The 17,579-nt window shown below is 39.1% G+C and overlaps 1 protein-coding gene across 2 annotated transcripts in view; it reads right to left on the reverse strand.

Annotated features, from left to right (window-relative positions):
• CSMD1 (CUB and Sushi multiple domains 1) overlaps positions 1 to 17,579 on the reverse strand; it is a 1,231,469-nt gene that overhangs the window by 360,279 nt on the left and 853,611 nt on the right. For both annotated transcript variants that reach the window (XM_042480556.1, XM_042480547.1), the window contains exon 10: positions 16,219 to 16,340. In XM_042480556.1, the coding sequence (XP_042336490.1) occupies positions 16,219 to 16,340 (122 nt within the window). The remainder of the gene's footprint in view (positions 1 to 16,218; positions 16,341 to 17,579) is intronic.

Here is a 17,579-nt window from a genome sequence, read left to right on the forward strand (position 1 = left end):
GAAAAATAATGCCCACCAAATACACACACACACACACACACACACACACACACACACCCTAGACAATTAGGAAATCAAAATATGTGAAGTTGAAGGCTTTCATGGTCAGCATCCATTGTTTTTTGTGGGTTTTTCGGGCTATATGTGTCCATATTCTAGAAGAGTTTCTTCCTGACGTTTCGCCAGCATCTGTAGCTGGCATCTTCAGAGAATGCTTGCCTGGAAAGGAGTTGGGTACATATAAACTGTGTGAACCTGAGAAAGCAGGAATGATTTGCATGTGTATTGTTCTGCTGCTAATGGCACATATATATACTGTATATATATACATATACATACATACATACACACACACACACACACACACACACACACACACACACACACAACTCCTTTCCAGGCAAGCATTCTCTGAAGATGCCAGTCATAGATGCTGTGAAACATGAGGAATAAACTCTTCTAGAACATGGCCATATAGCCCAAAAAAAAAAAAAAAACCCACAAAAAATATAGAAATTAAAATAGTTAAAGAATCCCTGTGCTTAAGATCCAACATTGATCAGAATGGGGCTGCCATAAATTAGGATTGACTTAATGGCAGTTAACAACAACAGCAAAGAATACTACACAGACACATATTGGAGACAATTGACATTTCAAAAGAGAAAAAAATATTGTGATTGAAAGTATTAATATTAATGCATTCAAACTCATATCTCAGCTGGAATACTCTTTTGTGTCAGTTAAGAATTTGGAAAACGGCCTCTGACACTGATTTATGGCAAAAAATGAAAAACAGTATTCATTGAAAATTGTCATCAGCAATATAGGTGCAACAACATAATTTTTCTCTCTCTTGTTTTTATGGAGCATGCTTGAATATTGTACTCAAGTCTATCAATCCTTACGATTACATATGGACCTCAAACACAACAAGGCTTTTAAAATATGTACATGCAGAGAAAAACATAACTGAAACATAACAGCATCCAATTTTGCTATAAAATATATAATTTTAAGTTCTCACATTTCCATTAAAATACGTGAAAGCTAGTTTTCATAGCACTGAAAAGCACTAGAGTTCCGTTTAGCCAAATTCCAAATTACACATAGCAAAAACATTCTTGATATCTAAGTCTACATTTTGTTTCCCAAGTTACTCCATCAAGGTAGATATGTGGACAAACTACACTTGGGTTTATATAAACTAGTTCATGTTTCCAGAGTCTATTCAGTATATTGGCTCCTGGGCCTCAGGGGGGTGGGACGTCTGACTGCTGCTCAGGACTATAGGTCTCAGCAGGCTTTGCAACCAAAAGCACCTCCCTTTGGCCCAGCTGGCGGCCTCCTGATTGGCCAGGAGGCTGAGGAGAGGTGGGACTTCCACCTGCCCCCTGCTTTCATTGGTTGTTTGGCCTATTTAAAGCCATGTGGGTGGGGCAATCATTGCCATTGCAGCCTAGTCCTGGAGAATAACATTGCAGGCTCTGTCTCTCGTTTTCAGGAGGCCAGGTTTCACCAACTGGCACCCGGTACAGACCCCCTCACCCATGCCTTTCCCAGTGAAACTGTGGCAGGTGTCTGGGAAAGCAGCCAACGGAACAGCTGATAAAGGCTGAGACCAGCTTGAAAAGCAAACAAATACAAGGGCTTTACAGCAGCAAGAAAGAAAGTCCAATATTACAGTACCAGTCCAATGCCCAATAGAGCAGAGCCAAGGGGCAAGCCAAGGGTCCAGGATTCCACAGAGTAGGTCAACAAGTCAATTCCAGGGTCAAGGGTTCCAGGTCAATCCATAATCCAAGAGGCAAGATAGCAGGCAACAAAGTCGAAGGGAGTCAGAGCAAGACGCTTTTGCCAGGGAATGCAGATAGGCTCTGACAAAGAAGCTCAGCGTCTTGCACCTGTCTATATTGACCCAGTTCCTAATCTCAGCTGTTTAGTGATTGCTGAACGTTTCTCACATAACCTCCTAGATCGATGGAGGCATGTCCTTCGCTGGCTGAAGGTAGGTACAACTTCGTCCTGCTCCTCTGTGTCTCCCAGGCCTGGAATCTCTGCTGGGGGGAGGCTGGGCTGCTGAGTCACAGGCTCTGCTGGAGCTGCTAGAACAGAGCTAGGGCCTGGATCCACTGACTCTGCTGGAGCTGGCATAACAGAGTTAGGGCCTGGCTCAGCCTCTTCTTCCGAGTCCTCAGCCTGGCTGGCCATGACAGGAAGTTGGAAACTTGCTGTGGTATAAGGAGTCCTGTCTTCACTGGCCCCAGCCACATTCAGAGCATACAGGAGAGCTGTAATTTTAGTTCTTCGCAGATCAAAGAGTGACCAGTTGGGGAAGGGGTCCACCATCATGCTGAGGAGGCTCCATAGCTGCCGCTTGTGCCCTATTTGGACTTTACACAGATACTTGGCATCTCGCCCTCAGACCAAATGTATACATGAGGATGGAACTCCACTAACCAGGTTCCAATTGATGCCAGTGCTTCATCTGGCTTTGCAGAGCGCTGGGCTGCTGGCGGAGGACTTTGGAGAACACTCATTCTGCATAGGCATTGCTGCAATGGCAGTGTGATGCGGCCTGCCAATGGACTCAATAAAAAAGCTAGGCAAGTGGAAGTCTAGGGAATTCACTGGCTACATTTGTCTGGGTTTTTGCTCTGGGCAGCCATGCTGGTTGTGGGGAGGGGGGATCCCCCTTGCTGGGTGGGGGGGGGGGAAGGTATAGCTTTCAGGATGGTTGGTGGAAGGTGTGCCCTGTGGGGTGGCTGGCTTTTGTGGCAGTAGCATGGGCTGTGGATCTGATGGGCGTGGCTTTCTGTGCTGTGAAGCACAAGATTGAGAGTGCCATTGTGACCCAAGGGTTCTGGGAGCTATGAGATGTTGCTATTGCAGGGACAACTCCTGGCCAGCATCCCCCAGTGACAAAGGGGTGAAGATGCAGACATGCGATCAGATGGTTACCCCTTCTGTCATCCTGATGCCCGGCCATGACTGGGCAATGTGGTTCATCGACTAACAAGTGGGTTGGTTGATCCCAGATCCAGGCCCAATGCAACTGGGCCAAACCTTCCTATCAGCTGTACTCAATAAAGTTGTGGCCTTTCTGCTTCCAACTGTATGTCTGCTGTTTCCTTATTTCAACGCCTCCCCTTTTTCTGCAACTCCCTCTCTGTCTGCCTATCTTGACCCCACTGTGATGTAAACTGATATTCTTGGAGATGTTGCCATTTCTCCAACCCATAACTCCATTGGGTCTTTGCTAGAATGTAGCTAGAATAGAGTAAGTCCCTGAGTAACATTCCTATCTAAACATGGAGTTCCTATAGTTGTTCTCTAAGCCATTCGTGTCTTTCCTCCTTGTGACATGATATCTAGCTACTGCAAGCACAAAGATGACAACAAGCAGAAGAGCAGGCAGTACAAGATTCAAAGGCAAAAAGCAGTCCTGAGTATACTCCAAAGCTGAGAAGGGAGCTGCCACTCCTTTCATCCAAAGGTATGTGCTGAAGGTGAGGAGTGCACTGAGATTTTGGAGCTCTTTGCAACAACAGAATGGCCTGGGCTGGGCTGATTGTAGTCAGCAGTTGATCAGCCTAGCTGGCCTCATTAGCTCAGCATCCTGACTTAAAATGAAGGAGGCGATGGTAGAAGGAAAGCAGGTGATTTACATAATGAAACCAACAAATACCTGTAGCAATTATTGAAGAGGGTCAACAAGGAAAGTGCCAAGATAGATTTGATGTTGAACATTAAGAAAACAGAAATAATGACCATGGAAGATCTACAAGAATTCATCCTAATAACGAAAAAAATCAAGTAGTTATTGGCTATACCTTGGTTCAAACATTAATCAGGATGGAGACTGCAGTCAAGAAATTAGAAGGCAGCTAGAACTGGGAAGGGCAGCTATGAAAGAAATAGACAAGATCCTAAAGAACAAAAATATAACTTTGAACCCTAAAGTGAAGATTGTCTAAGTCATTGTATTCCCCATCACCATGTAAGGATGTGAGAACTGGACAATGAAAAAAGGCAACAGAAAGAAAATAAACTCTTTTGAGATGCAGTGCTGGAGAAGAAACAAAGCAGGGGCATCAGTGCATCTCCAACTTGAGGATACTGTGGACAACCAAGAAGACATGGGTTCTTGAACAGATTAAGCCCAAACTATCCCTGGAAGCCAGGATGACTAAACTGAGGCTGTTGTATTTTTGCCATATTTTGATTCATTGGGAAAGCCAATAATGCTAGAAAAAGTAGACAGCAGTAGAAGGAGAGGGAGATTACATGATGGTTGGACTGAGCCTACAGGACTTGAACAGAGCTGTGGAGGAAAGGAGGTCTTGGAGAAGTCACCATGACTCAAGGTCAACTTGAAGGCAGTTAACAACAACAATAGACAATGATAACACTGGGATAGTGAAAGATTTCTTGACTGTAGTCTCCATTCAGATTAATGACTGAGCTAAGGTTTGGAAAATCTTGAATTATTTCAGTGTTTTCATTGTCTAGTTTAAAGTTATGTAAATCTTCTAAGGTCATTATTTTTGTTTTCTTAATGTTAAACTAAATCTGCTGTTGCACTTTCTTTCTTGACTTCCTTCAGTAATTTTTCCACATCTTTGCTGTTTTCTGCTAGTAGTACAATGTCATCAGCATATCTGAAATTGTTGATATTCCTTCCTCCAATGTTAATGCCTCCTTCATGTGAATCTAATCTTTTGCCGGATGCCCTTGCCAACTGGAAACCATTCCATACCTCCCTATTCTGTCCTGATGGCATCCTCTTGTCTTGTACAGGTTATGCATTAGGACAATCACATTCTGTGGCACACAAATATAAATTTTGCATCTTTAAGACAGAATAATATAGCAACCCAGCAGCAGGAGGGAGCAAGAAGAGAAAGAGAGTGAGATACCTTAACAATATGACCCTGTTCTGTATAACAGATGTTGAATTTCTGAAAGTGACTTTACCTGGTATCTTCTCTAAGATTGTATCACTTTTCATTTTATATCTCTTTACCTTTTTTATTTTTGCATCCAAGCCATTTTGGGGATTAAATCTGCCCAATTGCCTTGTCATTACTGGTAATTAATGGCAGTACTGCAATTTGTCTACATCTGTCAGAGACAGACTGCCTGATAACTGAACACATTACTCTATTTAATGTGTCTCTGACACCATAATTGGATAGGACTAACATTTACCTAAACCATTCTGTTAGGGAACCAACAAAACTATCTTGTTCCACATTTGTATTTATGAGCCAATAACTTTTTTCTGGGTTTTTTTTTTTTGTGTGTTTGTGTGTATTGGGGTAGTCCTCCTTCATACATACACATGTGCATATAGGCACACACACACACACAGAAGAATAACCCTCACATTGCATGGGTTGTGCGAAACCCATATTCTATGGATGTGATGTAATATTTTCCTAAGAAGCAGAAACAAGTAAACCATTTTACACTATACTTTGGTCATCACATTCCTGAATGCTCCATCACGATGAGGAGGATTATGCTCATGGTGATGTAATTACTTATATCTCAGCCAAGGATCTGAGGATAGTATACAAACAGATAAATTTAAACCATTCAAGGTGATTTATAATGTTAAGAATAATTTAAATAGACTAAAACATAAAACAACCTTAAAACAAGACAGTTAAAACTGTTCAATATGATTTTGAAAACATGAACATGTACAGACAAGTTTGATTGTCCCCATACTGACCCATGTATAAGTCAATTCAGCTTTAGTTGTTACTTAGCTCTGGCAAAGGGAAAAGATTCTCTCTAGTGAGGAAGGACTCTCAATCCTTCTTTGCTGGTGGAGAGGGGCACAGCCAGCTTGTCACTTTTCTCCTCAGTGAGGAAGGGCTCTCAATTTCTGAGAGGCTGAGGACTCTTTCAAAGAATCAACCCCAAATATTCTTTTGCTCCTTCTACTACCTCTTCTCTTGGTATGTCCTATGAAACAAAGCAGGAATATCAGCGAATCTCCAAGCCAGCCAAGTCCCAGCAAAGCTCATAAAGCTTAAGCAGGGTCTCAAACATGAAAGCTCCTTTTTGCTGCCACTTCCACCCTGCTGCCACATGCCCTAATTCCTCACCTCCACCATAGTCCTAAAGGTACCCTTGACTTTCTTGCAGGCCAATACTTTTATAGAAGGCCCCCCTGCCACCCCTCACCACTCAGCTTTCCACCCCCCACCCCCCGGGGAGGCTTGCCACACACTTTTGGATTCACTATTCTAGATCAATGTGAGGACATATGGTGATACTGTGGGAAGAAATTTGAGGAAGATTTCCTCATAAGCATCTTCCTTTCTTTCCAGCAGAAGTATTCTGAGATGACACCATCACCACCACCACCCTGACATAATGCTCTCACCAACACAAACACTTAATTCATCCCAGTATTTATTCTTTCAATCAGTACATCCTGTATCTTATGGCTATTCTCTTGCCGTGTGACCTGGCATGCATTTCTTTCTTCTAGGCCATCCATCTTATAATACTGCTCCCCAGTGTCTTTTTATATTTAAATGGTTGATTTCTGTCTCACAATGCACCAGCGAGAATTCATTAAATTAGGTGCTGACACTAATTTTTGATGTAAAGTCTCAGCAGGTTTCTTTCTGTATTAATTCCACATCCGCAAGTTATAGAATTCCTGCAGTGTCAGGTAATAATAATAATAATAATAATAATAATAATAATAATAATAAATTGAATAAGTCAAAGATTTTGCTGTAAATAAATTAGCATTTCTTTCATGTTTGCCTTTTGAGAATTCTCCACTGGCCCATTTATCTAACCATTATCACCTGGCAGTTATCTCTATTGCATCACAGAAGGTGGATTTTGAGAAAGGGAAGAATGATGTTATTGAAGATTTCACGCATGGGGCAGATTCACAAAAGATATTTCAAAGAAGCTTATGAGAACTGCAAAGCATAACTGAAGTGGAAAAAGGCCAACATGTATGCAGGAATAAACAGGAGTAACTAGAAAGGCACAAAATAATAATAAAAAATGAATAATTCAATTTTACCACAGCTGCATACATTGACCAAAAATATTTAACATTCCTAAGGAATTGCACTCAGAATAGGTCTTGATGCTTTTTTGCATAATCACTCCTTCTAGTTAAGACTGCACCAGATGTCATTTTGATAAGTATTCAGAAACAAATATTCAAATCCAGTTATCTGCTTAGCAATTTATCAACTTTTAGAGATTAAACATTAGAACAAATTCCAGCACCCAGGCCCAAACTGAGAAGTTATATCGCACTCCAAGTAAAAAATGAATCATTGGAGAAAAAATGGCTGACAATACTTGTGCCCAAATAAGTATTTGATTTGTTTCAATAACTTTAGTGTGTGTAGTAAAGGGCATGTTAACTTGCTTAATGTAACATTAAAAAGATTATAAAAAGAAAAATAGCATCAGAACTATTTAGTGATTAACTTTACACTTCCTTCAAAAAGTATGTAAAGGTTTGCAAATCAAAGTGCACCGCAGAGGTGCTGAAGCAAATACAAGAATAGGAAAGGAAGGTATTTTAAAACATAGACTGACATCCTGTTGGCATCCTGTTACATGTTAGGAATGTAGTTCTTCACTAAATTTCTTCTCAAAGGAAGCAACAAGTATTTTTAGCACACTTCCTCTTGTAAGAAAGTCTTCATAACCAGTACTTTTCTAAGCCAATTTGCAACTTAGGACTTTTCAGCACAAAATTTGCATGATGGTTTTGCACAAAAAAAGTATTTTCTGCGTACGGAAAGCTTTTTCTTCATGGAAAATAATATTTCTGTATGGAAATATTTTCAGTGCAGAATCAACCCATGTGTGAGCATTGTATGGAATGTCCCTAGCTGCAACATGTTCTGTAAAAGAAAGAGGTTTTTCTGCACAAAAATATATTATTTTTCAGGGTTTGTTGATGATTGAAAAACATGTTTCTCAATTATTATTTTCTCAAATATTTTTAGCGATTATCTCCACTGAATATTCCATTGAATATTCTATAAAAATGAGCATACAATCCCATATTTTATAGCTGTGGCAATCTGCAACTGTCATGTTCCCTGGAGAGAAGAGTTGCTCACCATCTGAGGTCCATCTTTACAAACCTTTAGGATAGCTTTGAAAACCACCCTTTTTTCTTTGGCTATCTCTTCAGTTTTGGATTCTCAGCTTCAGTAACTTAGTATTTAGCTGCAGTTATACAGTACATAGTACCATTTCCTTGTTTTATTAATGATACTATTTATTTATTTTCTAATATAAAAGCTGCTAGGACGAGTTTATACTCTCAAAAGCAAACCAAATTTATTTGAAATAAATACCATATATACTTGACTATGTCGAGAAATTTATGCCAAAAATTGATCCAAAAACACTGAGTCGACATACATGGGTCAATATGGGGACAGTCAGACTGAAGAGGAGGAGGATGGGTGGGCTTTCGCCCCTCAAGTCTCCACTTCAACCTGTAGTCTCTTATGGGGACAGCCAAGCTGAGGAGGAGGAAGGGCAGGCACCCACCCCTCAAGCTTATTTTCCAGCTGTCTTCTAGGTTTCACCCTTGACTTTATCTACAGGTCATGGCAGAATCCATAATTTTGGCCCCAAAACCTGACCTTGACTTAATATATGAGGTTGACTTATACTCGAGTATATACAGTAAGTGGAAGTACAATAAGCCATTTACTGTGTGGTTTTAATTATTATTATTTTTTTGTTTAATACTGTTCTCATGTTAAAACATTAATGTTAATTGTTTAACATTTTAAACTAATTTTTGTTGTATGTTCTGCCTTTGTGTAAGCCTCGAGTCCGTGTATGGGAGAAAGGTATAAAGATATAGCACCACCAGCACAGTGTCACATCTCTTATCTTTTGGTTCTTTTGGCATAACATTTTTTTATGCGTGTGATGAAATGTATTTTTGGCATCTGATTCATTTCTGACTGACAGAAAATGTGAGGATAATCAACACTATTTTTGTCACTTCAGGTGATGAAGACATAAGATGTACTTTCCTTAATCTGACAAAGCTATCTAATATCCCATGTTCATCCAAATATGCAACATGTAGCTCAGGCTCAGCCTGATTCAGGCTGGCAATCCTCCTTTCTAATTTTGAAACATACAAAAATATGTATTCATTATATAGATAAAATTATTAGAAAAGGCTTCCTTAAGTCTAGTGCTTCTTTTCTGCTGTGTGTATAACTCATTAATGCCTCTCATTCCCATTCAACAGCTCAGAAACAAGCCTTAGAAATAATCAAGTGTGACCTAAATGCAATAACTAACTGAACTGAATTTGGGCTGGTTTTTACTAGCCATAATAAGATCACAAGAGACTAAACAGACTTACAGAGTTGGTAAATCAAACAGAATGTGTTCTCCTTACAATATTGTTAGAGACTATTAAATTAATTTACAAAATATTAATCAATGAAACAGTACAATCAAGCAATTATGTAAACAAATTAAGTTGCAAATATAACCTGTTAAATTAAAATCACATTTTAATTTTGTCTGAAAGGGTTTTTGTAAAAATCCTGTATTATAACACCTTTTTGCACCACACATTTTGCGCACATGGAGTAAAGAGTAAAATTATGATTGCTGGCCTGCTGTCTTAATGGGGTCTTCTAAACTGAACACATATATAGACCATCATTTCTGGGAACAGTTTGACCACTTGCTGGCTCTATTTATGTTCAGCAATAAACCTGGAGATCAGAGGTAGAATCCCTGTGTACAATACAGAACTCTCTCCAGAGGTTGACAGTACACTGTAATGGCATGTGAAAATCACTGTGTATTTCAGAATACAGAACAAACACATAATATAGGACTCACTTTTCCATAAGGGTATATAGGAATATAACCTTATCTAATGCACACTGTGACATTTATTCACTATTTTAAAGTACTGAGTATTCTGAGGTCTTCTTGCGCTTATTGTAATCACTGTCTATATCACTGTTAATTAGCTAAAAGTGTTGACTGAGAGAACCAGAGTAAGCATCATTAATAGGTTTTGCACCTGAATTTCCTTATTTAAAAAACTGTTTCTTTAGCATTGATAGTTATGCTTCCCTTCCTAAGGCACATAATCCTGGGGGGGGGGGTGTAAATCCAAAAGAATTCTGCCATGGATAGCTCTTTCAGACTAACAGCCAGAGGGGAGTTACCATCTCACTGCATGAAAGCCAGACACCACCACTCCAATCTCCATTCAGGAAAGGAAAGGAACCATACAGCTGGAAGAGACCATAATATTATGTATATATAATATATATAATAATTGCAATTTCTTGTTTTACAACCAACTTAAAAACAAAGTTGAAGAATAACCCATGTAATAGGAAAGGTAATACATTCCCACTCACCAACACATGATGCTGCAATCCTCTGCAACATTGATATCCATCATAAAATCATGTTGGAAGAGACCACAAGGGCCATCCAGTCCAACCTCCTGCCATGCAGGAACACATAGTCAAAGCACTCCCTGTGACAGATAGCCATCCAGTCTCTGTTTAAAAACTTCCAAAGAAGGAGACTCCACCACACTCCGATGGAACATGTTCCACTGTCAAAAAGTTCTTACTATGAGGACATTCTTCTTAATGTTGAGGTGGAATCTCTTTTCCTGTAGCTTGCATCCATTGCTCTGGGTCCTTTTCTCTGGAGCAACTGAAAGTAACTCCATCCTCAATATGACACCTCTTCAACAGGGCTATCATATCACCTCTTAACTTTCTCTTGCCCAGGCTAAACATACCCAGCTCCCTAAATTTCTATTCATAAGGTATGATTTCCACACCCTTCATCATTTTGGCTGCCCTCCTCTGGACACACTCCATCTTGTCAACATCCTTTTTGAATTGTGGTGCCCAGAACTGGATAAAGTATTCCAGGTGAAGCCTGACCAAAGCAGGATAGAGTGGCACTATTACTTCCCTTTGGGTTCAGCCAGTCAACCCATTACAAATCCATTTGCATTGTCCAGCTCACATTGTCTAGCTTGTTTGGAAGAATATCATGGAGGACCTCATCAAAGGCCTTACTGAAATAAAGATATAAATAAAGATGTACCCACAGCATTCTGTTCTTTTACCAAGCTACTAATTTTATCAAAAAGAGAGATAAGATTAGTCTGACATTACTAGTTTCTCAGAACCCCATGTTTACTTTTTGTGATTATAGCATTCCCTTCTAAATGTTCACAGACTCTCTGTTTATGATCTACTGTAGAATCTTTCCTGGTATTGATGTCAAACTAACTGGCAATTGTTGAGATCCTGTTTTTCCCCCCTATTTGAAGCTGGGGACAACATTTGCCCTCTTTCAGTCTGATGGGGCTTCTCCTGTCCCAAATTGTTCTCGGCAGCACCTTCTGCTGAGCCAGTTGTCCAAAGCCATGCCCTTCAATAGAAGAAAAGATGAGATGACAACCTGTGCATCCAGCTCCTTCAGCATCCTATCCAGAGCCTCAGAATCTCTTGTGATATTCTGAAGGATGGTGATGATATTTCTCTAGTGAAACTGACAATATTGGCTGTGAAGAAAATATACAAATGATCCTATTCACTTTATTTTGTTGCCTTTAAAAGAAAGATCTGAGTCAGATATTACATGAAGCGGGCCATAGAATTTCTATAGGTATGTCCATCTGCAAAGAACAGGGATGCAAAATTTTACTTGGGTTGACCATATGAAATCCACAGGGGAAAACACATCTCACCAGTGCTGCTTATTCAGATAGCAGGGGTAAGCCTGCAAACATGCACTTTGAAAAAAAGGGATGTGAGGAATATGTTATGAGCAGACCACTGGTTTTACTGGTTTGTGGGAAGAAAGCTCTTTCAGACATCAACTCTCTGCAGGACCTTATGAGATGAAGGTTTTAAAAATGGAGTGTTAACCAGAGTGACTCCAAGTGAGAATAAGGTAGAAGGACAAGCTGATTTAGCAGCAAAAACAATTATTCCTTAATTGAAAAGACAGAAAAGGATAGCTACAGGAAACAAAAGAACAGTCTACATTCAATGCAAGTTGTTTCTCAAAGTACAAAAGGCAGAAACAGCATGGAAGTTTTAAAAAAAACCTTCTTCTAACCAATCTAAGGGGGCTAGAGTGGCTATAGACTAAAAGACACACATGGAATTTCTCACCTTCCAATGTGAAGACGAAGAGTGGAAACTCATTCCCTTTTTCTCCTTTCTCATCTCCACAGCAGAAACTGTTTTCCAATAGGGCATGGCATACATAGAACTAAAAGCCACTCCATAGCACATTCATATAGGAGAATTTCTGGGCATGTATGTTGCAGGGGATTGATCGGGGGTGGGTAAGTCCTATAGTTAACCTATTTGTGCTTCATTTGGCACCACTGTATGAAACTGCCTGGTATCTTAGTCTTATATAAAACTTTTGCTCTGTCATGACATGCCGGACTGTTCAAATTCAGAAACCTGTTCTATACAATGACAGTTTCAGAGTATATGTGGGTGGAAGCATCGAAAGAGACATATGGTCTGCCCCAAGGCTCACTACTTCCCACAGACATGCTCTGCTTGTAGGTAAACAAGGCACAGTAAGCTAGGACTCATATTATTTTTTTGTGGATGGCATCTGTTTCCTCTTTTGAATCCTGGGCTCTTCGTAACTTGAAAACCTTGAATATCTTTGGTATTGCAAATCAGCTTTTTAAACCGACGCTACTGGTTGATCCACAAGAATATGAAGAGGACACCAAATTTTACTCCATCTAAGTCAAGTTAAATAAAACTTCAAATAAAATGTGCATCCAATTTAAGAAGTAACTTAGGCTTAACAAACTTTGTTACAAGAATGTGGGAGAACTCTTACCAGCTCTGTGTTGAAAAACTGTCTGCAGTGTGTGCTGAAAGAAGGTCAGCATGCACAGAAGCATCCTCATACAACAGTGGACACCATGTGACTGTATGTCCTACATTTATAGGGTTCCCAATTAAGTGAAGCATTGCTAGTATGCAGAGGCATGGAAAGTTGGGCACATTCTCCCAGGATAGACAAGGATTAATGAAAAGGTCCAAAGCACTGATAATTATTTCCAGCTCAGTCAAAAGCCCAGGGAAAATTATTCTCCCTGTTTTCTCAAAAAAACTATGCTGCAGCCTCCCCAAGTATTCTTTCCCAGTAATGCCCCTACGCAGGTGACTGAAAAGGAGAGTTTAAATGTGAAGTCGAAGGCTTTCATGGCTGGCATCCATAGTTTTTTATGGGTTTTTCAGGCTATGTAGCCATGTTCTAGATGCCAGCCACAGATGCTGGCGAAACATCAGGAATAAACTCTTATAGAACGTGGCCACATAGCCTGAAAAACCCACAAAAAACACTAGAGTTTAAATGGTTAGTACAGTTTGCACGGAATGATGAAAGCAGCAGGACACTGTTGATTCACACAGGAGGAATGAACTGAAATAGTAGGCAATAGAAGGGCAGGGTGAAGACAAATTGGAAATGTAGTTTGAACACTGATAAATGCAAGTTTAGCAACAGATAATGGAGTTTGGGAAATTATCCAAAGATAATTTCCAAATACTTCTTATTAAGTAAGAAACAACACAAAGGAATGAAGGAGAAACTGCCAAAGGAATTAACTGCAAATTAAAACACCTGCAATACAACCCAGATGAAGCTATCAGGAAGGGGAGGGAGACAACTATCATTCCAAAGCAGCTATTTGTAAGCAGTAAAACTCCAAGAAATGACTCAGTAGGATTGTGATCAGCAGATACATTAGGAGGACCCAGAGGAAACACATGGGTGGTTGGCGTTCAAAATAAGCAGACCATTAAAAGGAAAGACTGTGGAACAAGCAAAAAACAAACTTGAAGAACTCTCGTTATTGTTGAACAGTAAAAGACAATGCCACTGGGAAAACCAGAAAATCCTTAATGATGTCAACAAAGGAAACAGATGTTAATTTGGATGGCTTACATAAGGGTTAGATGTAAATCTTCAAGTGATCATAAATTATAATTGATGTCTAGCTGTCAGATTTCTGAGTGACCCTTGCTTTCCCATTTTCTTATAATGTACGGTAATCTTATACAATTGGGAGATTATCACACTGCTTTTAAAACACCTTATGCCCAGAGTGTGCAGAAGCCATCTTGGGGATGCCTAGGGCAGCCCAAAGCTGACCCAAATAGGAGCGGATCTTTTCTGCTCCTATTTGGGCCAGCGTGAAGATGGATTGGGGCCGTGGCATGTGTTTGCCGTGGCTCTGGGGAGACCAGCTCCAGGGCGACCCCAATCGGATGGTCTCTTCTGGCCCTATATTGACTTCTGTGGGGGATTCACAGGGCCAGATGAAACTGAGACAGACTGTGGTCTGTGGAGGCTTGACTCTCAGAAGGTGAATTTGGTGCAGTGCCCTCTTCTGCAACGAAATGAGCATTTAATGGTTCTGAAAGACAGTTTTTCTGCCCATATAATAACTACAGGGGTGTTTATAAAAATTAAGCTTAAACCAAAGTCAACAAATATGTAGATGCCTAAATACCCCAAAGTCACCTGCCAACTTATGGTGACCTCATGAATTTCATAGGGGTTTCCTAGGTAATAAATACTCAGAAGTGGGTTTGGCAGTACTTTCCTCTAAAACATAGCGTACAGCACCTGGTATTTGTTGATGGTCTCCCATCCAAGTACTAACCAGGGCTGACCTTGCTTAGCTTCCAATTTCAGACAAGATCTGGCACCTTTGGGGAATTTAGGTTAACTTCTGCAATATCCCTGAAACACCACTAAAAAGTGAATGAAATTATTTCTCACTCATAAAACACTCCATTTTTTAAATTAGAAAATTGTTGGATATGGTGGGACTTATTTTATGGCATGCTCTCTATAAATGTAGCTGATGTTTAATGTATACTTCTTAAACAGATCACTAGGGGCTTCTCCTTGTAACATCACCCATGTAACATTGCCAACACCTGATGCCTGTGACATTACAAGGTTCAGCCCCAGGTCACAGGTTTTGCTCCTGAAATCTCACAGATGGCAGTAGGTCTGAACTGGCAATTGTAATCAGTGCCAAATACCAAATACCATATTTTATTATATTTTCACAACTTTTATGCAGAACAAGGCCAGATGAAGACAAAATGCATACTGTATTGTTCTGATTCCACACTTTGAAAAGTAAATGCCTCTCATGAACTGGGATTCTCTGCTGTAGTTTAGTTGGTTTATGCATAAGTCCAGCAGTGATACAGTCACCTGCACCAGTTTACACCTTCTTGTTCCTTTTTCTTTAGATTTTACTTCCTTAGCATAAGACCTTTCTCTTTTTAATAGTGAAATGTCACATTGTGTATTTGCATAACATCATAGACAAGTCAGAGGAAAACAACACAATAAAAACCCCTTTTTAGTGCTGAACATTGATGTACTAAATAATTGCACTGGAAAATCAAACACTTCATGTATTACATCACAGATAACACGGTATGACATCACTGATAAAACTTGCATTTGAAACTAATTTCAATGTAGTAGAAGCTTTTTATCTGAAATTATTTAATTGTCAAGTTTTTTCCCCACTAGTAATATAGTTTTGATGAGAATATATCATTTGTATAACACATTCACTACAGATTCATTAAGCTAAAAACAAGTGTCTTCCCATAAACAGACTCAGCAACACACAGAAATGCTGAGTGGTATTTTTTATGACATTACTGAACTCAAATGTGTGCTATTCAAATAAAACTACTTAATATTCTAGGTGCTCACATCTAAATGCTTCTAAACATTTAACTTACCTAAGCAGTTAGAAATCTGAACCAAAAACTAATAGACTTGCAAACAGATATACACAATATGTTAAAATATTACTAACTTTAACACCACTTACCATACATGTTCAGAGCTGGATGTGGAATAATATGCAAATACTTTTTCTCTGTATTTTTTCTTATTGGCACATTAAACCTATTTTATGCGGAAAACTTGCACAACTTACTCACAGCCTTATTTACTTTGTGGACGATGCTGCTTAAAAGTCACATGGGGTATTTTAGGTCATTCTAGCCAACATCAGTGTGCTAGCTTTACATTTAAAAACAACAGCAGTGCTTTATTTAAGTAAACCCATACAAATACCTACAGAAATAGGAAGCATACCTTTTCTGGATCAAGTGTTGTTATAACCCACACACAATGTGCATTGTCTTCATACTGAACAGGATAATTGGGTGATGTGATAATCCCACTTGGCCCACGGAGGTTAGAGCCACACGTTCTTGCTGAAAACAAGAAAGAATCAAAATGACAACAATTACTACTTTAGACACAGGAATGTATTTAAAAGGGGAAAGTCAGATGTTATTGTAGTCTATTTAGCCTACTTATAGAATAAATTTTGACCATCCTAGTTTATTATTACCCAATTATTTTAGGGTGCCAACCCTCTCTAATTGAAATGAAAACCAGTGGCAAAACTTCCAGTGGCAGTGGAACTGTGGACAGTAAACTTCACAGTTGACATAGATCTTTAGTTTCAGAACAGCTGGGTAATCAGAGTACTTTGTTTTGTTTCACTTTTGTCAACAGATACATATTTATATTTCATCATGACTGTTGGGGAATGTTGGAATATGAGAAACATACTTCATTGTCAGAACAAACTAAGTACAACATGTGGCACAACAAAACATCAATCTGTTTATATTATTACTGCTTGGAAACCTATGTGTGATTGAGAATAATGTGCATTTCAGAACACTGCATAGATTTTAATTACCAAAATATATTCTAACAAACTAAGAAACAAATCAAACAAAACACAAATGGAATCCCTTCTCTATGCAAGGAAACATATCAATCACAGGCTGCCACTGTAGGGGACTGGACAACATGTTGTTTATATAGCAAATCCATGGAGTGGTGTAGTTGAGGACACAGCATTCATAAAGATACTAGTACAGATTTTAACCAATAAGAACAAATGTTTAGATATGGCCATTTAACTCGAATCCTTATAACTTTTTTCAACAGATTATCAACACGTTAACAGTATCTGATGCCCAAGTAGGATCCATTTAATTTATAACATGTATATTACACTGAAAACATGAAGGATTAAATGTGTCAGAAACCTCGATGATATAAATAAAAATGAAATTAATTGTACTCATTTTTGTGTACTTTTAAAATTCTGATTTCTTTTGAAAAGTCATTTTAAATTACTATTATCCACTCTGTGCAGCAGGGACAAGGAGAACTATTACAGCAATCAATGCAGAGAAACAGAAAAGGATAACAAAAAAAGGAAGAACAAAAGACCTCTCCCACAAGATCCAAGAAATCAAAGGGAAATTTAAACCAAGAGTGGGGATACTCTATAGCCAGAAAGGGAACACATTATATGACCAAGTGGAAATAAAAAGATGGAAACAATACATGGAAAAATTATATAAGTGACATGAAAGGATAACAGATTCATTTAAAGAAGATTAACATGAAAAAACCTTCAAATTTTAAAA

This window comes from Sceloporus undulatus, chromosome 1 (assembly GCF_019175285.1).
Source record: "Sceloporus undulatus isolate JIND9_A2432 ecotype Alabama chromosome 1, SceUnd_v1.1, whole genome shotgun sequence".
In the NCBI taxonomy this organism is placed as follows: Eukaryota; Metazoa; Chordata; class Lepidosauria; order Squamata; family Phrynosomatidae; genus Sceloporus; species Sceloporus undulatus.